The 11,318-nt window shown below is 42.3% G+C and overlaps 1 protein-coding gene across 1 annotated transcript; it reads right to left on the bottom strand.

Moving 5' to 3' along the window:
- Window positions 1-6,823: 6,823 nt before the first annotated feature.
- LOC121330523 (forkhead box protein E4-like) lies at window positions 6,824-8,089 on the bottom strand. The gene has a single exon (XM_041277100.1). It carries the CDS (start codon window positions 8,087-8,089, stop codon window positions 6,824-6,826), a length of 1,266 nt encoding a protein of 421 aa, XP_041133034.1.
- Between the last annotated feature and the right edge of the window lie 3,229 nt (window positions 8,090-11,318).

Raw genomic sequence — 11,318 nt, 5'->3', positions numbered from 1 at the left:
TTCAGCTCTTAAACAGTTGCAGTTAGAGTTACTTATCACATGTTACATCTAACTTGAAATATGCAACTGTTCAAGAGCTGAGAACAAGTAAAACAGTCTAATTACGCAAATTACCAGTTCAATTAAGGGTGTAGTTAAATAATTAAGAGCTGGGGTGGAATGAAAAGCAGCAGCCACAGGGGGTCTCCAGGACCGAGTTTGAGAAGCCCTGCTCTAGAGCGTTCACGAGTGGGATGGAAGGCGCGTCCCTGAGTCTCTCTAGAGCAGGGGGGATCAGCAGACTGAATCGGGGAGACCAGAACAAAACACAAGTGTAAACTTCTCTCGTAACAAGAGCACAAGGAAACACAGACAAACATGCTGCCGCATATTGTAACGCCGTTCTCGGTTACCCAGTGTCTGTCTATCCGATGCTTGTGTTTAGATTTATTTTATTTATTTATTTATTTATTTATTTATTTATTTATTTATTAGCAGACGTCCTCATCCAACAAGTGTTTCAAACTATCAGCATCACATTACAAAATAACGCATTGTAAATAACGCATTGTTAATAACGCATTGTTAATAACGCATTGTTAATAACGCATTGTAAATAACGCATTGTTAATAACGCATTGTAAATAACGCATTGTTAATAACGCATTGTTAATAACGCATTGTAAATAACGCATTGTAAATAACGCATTGTAAATAACGCATTGTTAATAACGCATTGTTAATAACGCATTGTAAATATAACATTACAGAATCTCACTTTACAGATAAGAGCAGTTGTAAAACAAACAATAAAATCAGTAGCAAATAAGATCAAATTCAAATAAGAGCAAAATACAGAATACCGTAAATAACTGTATTTGAGAGCGAGATCGACTGAGAGCAGTTAAACTTATACCGTATTAGACATATTTGCTCGTACGAGTAAAGTCCATTAAGAGCACGTAGTAAGTAGCATAAATGGATGAGAATGATTTCAAATGCGGGCCGTTACAAAAAACTGTGAATAAGGATACCTAGAAAAATCAAATACGAGATAGCGGAAGTAATTATAAATAGAGAAGCAGTAGAATGAGATGTGCAGGGGTGTCAATATCTAGAGAATTGCGCTTGTAAATCAAGATTCGTCATCATGACCCAAGGCTAACCCATCGTACACAAACAATATGAATTACAGTGTGTAAGTCACCGAAACTAAACGCCCCACCAACTCGTCTATATTGTATCAGTGTTACGGGTTTTATTGCCGGTGGCTTTGCTTTGGCTAATACAACAGGTGTGTATAACTCAGTGATAAGGCAATGGGATCATGCGGCAGCATTCCATTGTTAGTCTGTAATACATCACTATCGTTAGATAAATCAATTATAATAAGGGTGATAATGTGGCTCGCTTCTTCAAATGAACGGTGAAGAGAACGCCTCCGTGCTGACATATCTGAATTTGAGTTAGGGTAGGGTAGCGTAGTGTACCGTACAGCAGGGCTTCAGTACGTTTTAAAATGTGCTTTAATCTATCTGTTAATAGACCACGCGTGTTTATTCGCGTGCTTTTTTAAAGACAGGACGGTATGTTTCGCATTTGCTTTACAAGTTCTCCCGTGTTAAACAAATATGTTTTTGTTCGGCCCCCTTTCTGCCGTAGTGCTTAAACTGCCACCTGTCGGTCACCAAACCCAATTCCACGATTTTGAGTCTGGGAGAATTAGCTTATCTCCTACAAATTCCAAATCTTATCAAAATGTACAGATTACAAATCACAATGAGACATTTTCTGCGATTTGTTTATAGAAAAACAACGTCAATTGTTATAAAAAAAAAAATCCACAAAAAAACAGTAAGTGAAGCCTTAGCATGAACGTAATTCGCATTTACTAGTTATTGCAGGAGGATAGATGGAGACGCTGCAACTCAGATATACACGCGTGCGGCAGGACAATAAGCAAACCCTGGTGGTTGTCGCCATCTTGCGGTTTTCAAAAGAATTGCACTGCTCCAGTTAAACAGCTTGTGTGTCTGATTCTAGATGTTTTTTAAAGGCTGTATAATTAAAGACCTGAGCAAACTCTTTGGTAGTGTGACCCGTTCATTATCTCGCACTGCCCGCTGGTTATTAGTTGTGGTTGTTAATTATAATGTGGTTTTCAAACACACTGGTTCGCCACTCTCAGCCTTGTGCTATGAAGATCCACTATTGTTGTTAAGGTCAGTAAATAGTGTGCTTGGGAGACGCTGTATTATTGTTACCTCACTGTTTGGTTCTAGCTTTCCATCATTAGCAGGTATTTTTCTCCATCCAAAAAGCAGAAGTTGATTAAAGACTGGAGTAAACTCTGAAAATATAGCTTCTTTGTGTTCCACAGTCCCTGACTGAGGAGAAGCGGTGACGTAATATATTGATGTAGTTACTGGCCACAAGGTGGCGCTAAAACCTTTTTTTAAATTCTGGTGACCTTGGTGGCTGCAAAAGGCATGTAAAATAGTGCGGGCCACATTGACACAGCATTCGCCATTGTACAAGAGCAAGAAAACAAAACATTGCAGCATAGCAATTATAAATGTAACCCTGCATTATAAATAGCACCTGTTCTGATATTCTTTGTTTTAAAAGGCAGCATTTGGCAATATGGGGTTAACCACACAATGAAAAATATTGCACAACAGCATAATAGACGTTTCATCTAAGCTCGGCTATCCTGTAGGTAACTACAGTTGCTGATCAGCTTGTGCATGGTCAGAAACAAGCAGAGGATTGTATAACCTGGAAGACATTGATTCAAAGCATTGACTGCAGGTGCTGAGCAAGCTGCATGGAGTAGAACAGCACACTCAGAATGCATGATCACAAGCTGCGTGGAGTAGAACAGTGTACTCAGAATGCACATGTATGTTTTATCTTGCAGCAGATGACATTTTAAAGAAAGTGATAAATTCTCACCAACAGCTCAAGTTCAGAAGTAGACAGACATGAGTTTTGGTTAGAAAAAAAGGACAATGACATTGCTGATATGCTAAGGTAAAGTTTGCAGCAATCAAAAAAGTACAAAAACAAAACAAAAAGCTGCTACTGTTGTGTGGAAAAGTCTGGAAAGTCTTCATGCCAGAAAGCCGTGGCTCTGCTGGCTCCTCTTGCACTTGAGCTGAGTCCTTGTGTGACAGCTCTCACCTCAGAGGCTGTCTTCTGGAACAGTTCACACAGTCTCAACAGGCCAGCGGCTTCCTCAAGCTCACTCAGTCCCAGACCCACTCATTCACCGCTCAAGCATCGCAGTGAAACCCCACGGATGGGGCATGGCTGCTGTCCAGGATCAACCTGGAGCAAACAGAGGAGTTTAAACTCGCTGGCAGAGAGCTTTCATGTTAGTCACTCATGCTCTCAGAGCAGGACTCGTTCTGTATGAGCAGGCTCCCCCTCCACTGCTGAGCCAGAGTTAGTGAGGTGAGGAGTCCTGGGCTGAGATTTTGGATTGGAAAAGACACAATTTGCTAGCGTTTCCATTTTCTTACCAACAGAGCTCCTTAGTTTCTTTGGATCCAACAGATGAACGCAGTTATATGCTGAATAACTTTTGTTGATTGTTAGAATTTATGGATGTGTGCTTATGTGTGTGTGTGTGTGTGTTTGTGTGCGTGTGAGTGTGAGTGTGTGTGTGAGTGTGTGTGTGTGTGTGTGTGTGTGTGTGTGTGTGTGGGTGTATGTGTGAGTGTGTGTGCGTATGAGTGTGTGTGTGTGCGTGTGCATGTGTGTGTACGTATGTGTGTCAGTGTGTGTGTGTGTGTGTGTGTGTGTGTGTGTGTGTATAGGCATACTTGTATATATGTGTGTGTTGGCTATATATGTATATTTTAAAACAATTATTTATAATCAATTAATCCTTTCTACTCTTCTAGAAAGAGGGCTCTAAAAGGGCTAGGAGTTTGTTTACAATCTACCACTTAAAGCACTCATTTACGTAAGTTCCCAAACATCTGTGTGAGTTTTGTGATTGGGGCTCATTTTCCACACAAATTGAGGGGAAGCATTTACTCCCTTCTCATTGGAATGTGTGTGAATACAGGAGACACATTATTGCATTGATCACTAACCACCGTTACAAACATTCCCCCATAGTAAAAGTATAGCAAAGAGCAATAAAGCATAAGGAAAGCATGGTGAAGCACAGGTAAGCATATAAAGCACAGAGAGGTGTGGTAAAGCACAGGGAAGCATTGGAAAGCACAGAGAAGTTTGATAAAGCATAGGGAAGCATTGTAAAGCACAGAGAGGTGTGGTAAAGCACAGAGAGGTGTGGTAAAGCATAGGGAGGTGTAGTAAGGCACAGAGAGGTATGGTAAAGCATAGGGAAGCATTGTAAAGCACAGAGAGGTGTGGTAAAGCACAGAGAGGTGTGGTAAAGCATAGGGAGGTGTAGTAAGGCACAGAGAGGTATGGTAAAGCATAGGGAAGCATTGCAAAGCACAGAGAGGTGTGGTAAAGCACAGAGAGGTGTTTATTAATAAAAAGGCAAATCATACTATATTGTGGTAAATGAGTAAGGCCGTGTTCTCACTTATGCACTGCTTGAGCGCTGGAAGGTCTCATACATCCTCTGAAAGCCCTTCCAGTGTGTAAATAGAGTGTATACCAAGTGAGAATAGGGTTTAACGTATAACCATGGAAAAAACATGGCAAACCTGCAAAGTTACAAAGCTACCTTGAAGAATGCAGCTGGAAATGCTTACAAGGGCATTATTGCGCCTGATTGAGATCAGGGTATTGCAGGTCCATGTGTATATGCCTAGATTGAACCATGTACAGAGGTTTCTAATGCTATATTTGGATCCAAATAGGGGCTTGGGTTCAAACACGACGCTTCTGAATCGACAGCTCTTGTGTTTCTGTATGTAAGAATGATTGGGCATGGAACCCTAAATGAAGGGAGAGGTCTAGAGAAAGTGTGGCTGTTCTGTCTAAAGTTTATTATTTTAAAACAGTTTAAAGTAGCCTATATGATTTCTATCAGTTTAGAAATTTATATTTGAATTTCAATTCTCCATAATATAATAATAATAATAATAATAATAATAATAATAATAATAATAATAATAATAACAGCTGGAATTAGGTCTGAGTTTGTCTAAACGATGCTGGCTGTTTGAATTAAAGTCACCAGTAAGTTTAACACAAATTAAAATGAATGAAGCCCCAATCAAGAAAGACACAATATGACAGCAAATGGTTATTTCATTTGATCAAATACATATAATCGAAATTCATAGTGTAACCTATATCGTTTTTAAATTGTATCTGTATTGAATTACAATGTTTACTGTTTAAAGATGGAGGTTATTCATCGCATTGGACTAGTGTCTGCAAGGTGTCGAAGCTGTAGTGTATTATAAAGCTTCTGAAACTAGACATTCGTTGTTAATGGTTTATCGATGCACTTTGCATTATTATATTTTAAATTAACAACAGTAATGCGAATTAAATTATCTCCATGCACACCGAGGTTTAAGCTGTTGCGCATTAGTTATATTGCAAAGTCCACTTCTCATAATCTTAACATCTCGCTCGCCGATGCAGATTTTACTCAAATAGTTTAATCGAAAACCAAAAATGTAAACAGTAATAAAACTGTCAGTGAGCATGTGTAAACGCTGAAACTACAGCGAAGGGCGCTTCGTGGTTATCAATATCTGTCTAATAATCTATAGAGAGGAGACGCGATGTAAGCGGTAGAAGATAGGATTTGGTGTAGCCAAGCCACGTTGTTTAGGTTTTCGAGTTTAATAATTAAACCCAATGTTATGCAACATATTTAATACACAATATACTGTTTATTGTCATTGGTTGTTATTTTTAAAGAATATTATGTGTCCTCTCTATAAATTATTAAACAAATATTGATAACAATAACACGCCATTCGCTGTTGTTTAGACGCACAGCTGACAACAATGCAGTGTTATCAAAATAAGCATTATCGTGTAAGATTTATTGGTATAAAACGTGTTTAAAATATGTTGACTAACATTTCCGCTGGTTTGGTTTTACAGCGATAGCTTGTGTTGTTTTAATGTAGGGCTATGGATTTCAATTCCTATATGCGGTAGAGCTGCAGTGTGTGATGCATTTAATATAATGTTTAAGATGTCGACAATAAATAGCCTTTTTTTTCTAATTGCATTTTCATACAAAATAATATGATGGTGTGCATGGAATGGAAATGCATTATTTGTGTGTCAGACCCTGCTTATTGGTGTAAAACATTACCACTGTGCAGTTAATTTGTAATTAATATCGTTGTGTAAACAAGACCATCGTTAATATATACATGTCTTGGTGCTTGTAAATGACATCTAGATACATATCGGCCATTTCAATATTAAAGTACATAAAAACGAATTTATTAATTATTCGACACAAACACGCGTTAGAAGAACAAACGCAATGTTCAGTTGAAGAATCCATAAATATTGAACACACATGTTGATGGTATGGCAACATTTGTATAACCAGAAGAGCTTAAATTGCATTAGAATCTATTCCAAATTATTTGTTTGGATTTAAAAAAAAAAAAAAAAAAAAACATATTAACAATCATTTTTATTATATAGGCTACAAATTTCAACGACAACAAAATGCAATATTTAAAAAATCGGTTTCCAATCTTTATAAAACAGTATAACAGCTTGGGTGACCAAAGAAACAACACATTTATAAAGAACAGTTGCTTGCGCGGTGTGAATATTAAAAAGCGCTAACCTCGTGGAATGTCAGAGCTGTGCGTTTCTTTTAAGTAGAAGAGCTGGTGTGATATCGGGAGACGCGCGCGTTTAGCATCTTTTACACGTACCTCTCCAGTCCTGAGGCAAAATTGGCCTGCCTCATATAGGAGTTATTGGCACCGAACTGGCCGAGTTCATTGATTTGTGAGCTCGATAGACTCAGGAACTGGTCCGTGTGTTCGGAACACGAGCTGGACCGCATGGGCTGCAGAGAGATCCTGTTGGAAGGGGCGTACATCTGGGTAGTACCCGGGGAGTAACTCGCCTGGGCCATGGCGGGCAAGTGGGGCGGCGAGGAGTTGTAAGGATAAGCCGCCGCCAGGTTGGATGAGATGGTGCCGCTGGACCTGCTCAGCACGGATCCCACTCCAGACGGACTGAACGACTGTGCCTGGAAACAGGACACTGGGTCGGAACCGACGCCCAGCGAGCAGCTGGGGGCCATGCTGCCGAGGTCCCCGTTCAAGCCCAGTGACTGGTGGCTCAGCTCGGTCCCCGAGGAAGACTGCAGCACGGACTGCTGGTTGATGATATTGTCAATGCTGAACATCCTGTGCTGACCCTGTCCGACCACGCCTGGGTTCTGGTAGTGATGGAGCATGGCGTGGTGGTGCGTGCTGCTGTGGATCTGGGGGCTGTACCCTGAGCCCATGCCGGGGTATAACGTGTTGGGATAGGACTGCCTTCCGACCGGGGTCGGGGTGAAGGCGCTGGAGTTCTGCATGTAGCCCGGGTAGGTACTGATGTCCGTCCTCTTGAAGCGCTTCCTTCTGCGCAAAAAGCTGCCGTTATCAAACATGTCTTCGGCCGCCGGGTCCAGGGTCCAGTAATTGCCCTTGCCAGGACGCCCGGGCTCCCGCGGGATCTTCACGAAGCAGTCGTTGAGGGTCAGGTTGTGCCGGATCGAGTTCTGCCACTTTTTGGAATTCTCCCGGTAGAACGGAAAGCGTTCCATGATGAACTTGTAGATGCCCCCGAGCGTGAGTTTCCTCTCGGGCGAGTTGGCGATGGACATGGTTATCAGAGCGATATAGCTGTAAGGTGGCTTGCCTCGTTGAACGGGTCGCTTCCTGCGTCGGCTCCTTGATGTTGGCAACTGGTCCTCAGTCTGGCCCAGATTGCCATCCTCCCTGTCAGTGGCAGGGCTGTTTCCCCTAGGCTCCGATTTGATCATCACCTCGTCTTTCGCTGTCCCCGGCGAGGGGGAATCCAGGTTTCGGTTAGGGGAGCCTCCCATGGGACTCGCCGCCTCGGTTGGGGAGTACTGAGATTCCGCAGTCATGTTGCACATGCCCGAAAAGTAAAATAAGTTTTCAAGATTCATAAACTTTAGTTTGCAGACTCCAAGCAGCGTGTGTGTCACAAGACCGCGGTGTGCATTCACGTCTCACAGGTCAGGTGTTGTGTCTGTCGAGTTAACCTGTCTTATATGTCACGGCGGGGTGAACGTGGCGCCACCCTGTTTGGAACAGGGTGTGAGTCAAAGCGTAACATTAGCATACCCCTGCACCCCCCACCCCGTCCTCACTTTCTGAAAGATTGGATTGGATTTAGAGGCCAATGCCGACCAGTCTTCTGAAAGCACAGTCACAGTCATCTAATATCTACACACCTGCAGGAAAACCTATACAGTTCGGTTATTGTGCGTTGCGTATTGTTGATCATTAATGCCTATGCCCTATATTCTTTGACGGGCATCTCATTTTTACATCAAATCTGCAGCTACAGCTATATGGATGAAACATTGTAACCCGAATAAAGAAGCTGAAACGGAGTCAATGAATCGATACAATGATATTGTGCGATAAAGGCGGTCGGACTATGACAGCAAGAAAAGGTGTGGATCAGGACAGAAGAATGGATCCATGGACAAAGTGCATGGAAAGCTCTTGCTGGAAAGATCATCTTGTCCTTGCTGTCTAGGGGCAGGTTTGGGGTTGTATAATATTCGAGAAAATGTCAGGGGCTGTGCAGAGACAGAGATATTTTAGGGCTATATTGCTTTTTTTTTATTTTAAAATACAATGGGTATGTTTAGTTCATGAAAATATCTTCTCAAAACATCCCCACTTAAATCATTAATGCATATGGCCTGTCATTTATGCAGTACAGATTTTTTTTTACATTTTTATGTTGGATTCCGTGTAATAAAACCCGTTGTGAAGCTAAAACATTATAACTTTTTAAAAAGTAGAACCAGTTAATAACGAAGCACGTGCACACATACACAAAGGTTTGTAAAGAAAAATGAAATATGAGCCGTTCTTTATACTTTACATTGAACTCTGAATCGTGAAACACACAAGATATCTAGAAAATACTTATTGGTGCGGGTATATATCAACTATACTTTCAGAGACAGTCTAATAAAATGTTATCTTTATATATACCAGAAACAGAGTATGGAATAAACCATAAACACTGTGCAATGAACAGGTCGATACTGCGGGATAGCGCGGTGCCCTGGCTCAGATACTGGCAGCGGTTGCAACGAAGTCGGCGCAATAAACTAAATATGGGCCTAGTCACTACACTGCTTTTAACACTGCAGTTCAGTGTGTTAGTTCATATTCTGTTTGGTGTCTTTCTTTTTAACTGGTATGTGTTGCATTGTATAAGTTTATGTTGTACAGATGTCAAGGTTTTATTATTAGTGTCTGTTTATATAACCCGTGTAAATTCTACATTTTGTTATTATTATTATTATTATTATTATTATTATTATTATTATTATTATTATTATTATTATATAATTTTAAATCTGAAAATTGCGCTGTGGCTGGTCTTTCAGTATATTAATTAATCTAAGACATACTTAAACAAGCAAAAATGCTTCACCAGAACATTGTTGTTATGGATAATGATAACCAAACATAATGGAAAAATAAACTTTTTATTTATTTATTTATTATCAGCGATAAAAAATAATACTGAAGCAAAACAACTGACACAGTGTGCAATTTTATTAGTGATTGTTCTGGTTGCCCTTCTCGCTAAAGACTGTCTTCCAAAGAGCTAACGGTACTTCAGCGTGTAATACAGCTAAATACAGAGGCAGTTACAGACGCTATCACAGCAGCAGTGTGAAATCAATAATGGAGAGCGCGTTGATAAAGATCAGCCGCCCCTCATTGTGAATTAATGCCTCTCCTGGAACTTCATTCAGAGATAGAATCTGGAGAGGAGCGCACCGGCGGACGAAGGGTTTAGAGGGGAAGCAATGGTCGACTAATTCGTAATTGTGATCCCGAAATAAGTTCGCTCTCTCGGGACACTAATAACATATCCAGTGCTCGGCAATGCTATGGACCAGAGCAACTGGAGGAGCAAACTTCAGTGTACCTGTGGTTCTGGTAGCCTGTCGTTCAGTCTTCCCGTGGTTCAGGTAGCCTGTCGTTCAGTCTTCCCGTGGTTCAGGTAGCCTGTCGTTCAGTCTTCCCGTGGTTCAGGTAGCCTGTCGTTCAGTCTTCCTGTGGTTCTGGTAGCCTGTCGTTCAGTCTTCCCGTGGTTCAGGTAGCCTGTCGTTCAGTCTTCCCGTGGTTCTGGTAGCCTGTCGTTCAGTCTTCCCGTGGTTCAGGTAGCCTGTCGTTCAGTCTTCCCGTGGTTCTGGTAGCCTGTCGTTCAGTCTTCCTGTGGTTCTGGTAGCCTGTCGTTCAGTCTTCCTGTGGTTCAGGTAGCCTGTCGTTCAGTCTTCCTGTGGTTCTGGTAGCCTGTCGTTCAGTCTTCCCGTGGTTCAGGTAGCCTGTCGTTCAGTCTTCCCGTGGTTCAGGTAGCCTGTCGTTCAGTCTTCCCGTGGTTCAGGTAGCCTGTCGTTCAGTCTTCCCGTGGTTCAGGTAGCCTGTCGTTCAGTCTTCCCGTGGTTCAGGTAGCCTGTCGTTCAGTCTTCCCGTGGTTCAGGTAGCCTGTCGTTCAGTCTTCCCGTGGTTCAGGTAGCCTGTCGTTCAGTCTTCCCGTGGTTCTGGTAGCCTGTCGTTCAGTCTTCCCGTGGTTCTGGTAGCCTGTCGTTCAGTCTTCCTGTGGTTCAGGTAGCCTGTCGTTCAGTCTTCCCGTGGTTCAGGTAGCCTGTCGTTCAGTCTTCCCGTGGTTCAGGTAGCCTGTCGTTCAGTCTTCCCGTGGTTCAGGTAGCCTGTCGTTCAGTCTTCCCGTGGTTCTGGTAGCCTGTCGTTCAGTCTTCCCGTGGTTCAGGTAGCCTGTCGTTCAGTCTTCCCGTGGTTCAGGTAGCCTGTCGTTCAGTCTTCCCGTGGTTCTGGTAGCCTGTCGTTCAGTCTTCCTGTGGTTCAGGTAGCCTGTCGTTCAGTCTTCCTGTGGTTCTGGTAGCCTGTCGTTCAGTCTTCCCGTGGTTCTGGTAGCCTGTCGTTCAGTCTTCCTGTGGTTCTGGTAGCCTGTCGTTCAGTCTTCCTGTGGTTCAGGTAGCCTGTCGTTCAGTCTTCCTGTGGTTCTGGTAGCCTGTCGTTCAGTCTTCCTGTGGTTCAGGTAGCCTGTCGTTCAGTCTTCCCGTGGTTCTGGTAGCCTGTCGTTCAGTCTTCCCGTGGTTCAGGTAGCCTGTCGTGGTT

The sequence above is a fragment of the Polyodon spathula genome, chromosome 18, assembly GCF_017654505.1.
Source record: "Polyodon spathula isolate WHYD16114869_AA chromosome 18, ASM1765450v1, whole genome shotgun sequence".
In the NCBI taxonomy this organism is placed as follows: domain Eukaryota; kingdom Metazoa; phylum Chordata; class Actinopteri; order Acipenseriformes; family Polyodontidae; genus Polyodon; species Polyodon spathula.
The sequence above is the reverse complement of the archived record's forward strand: the minus strand, read 5'-3'. Positions and strand labels throughout refer to the sequence as shown.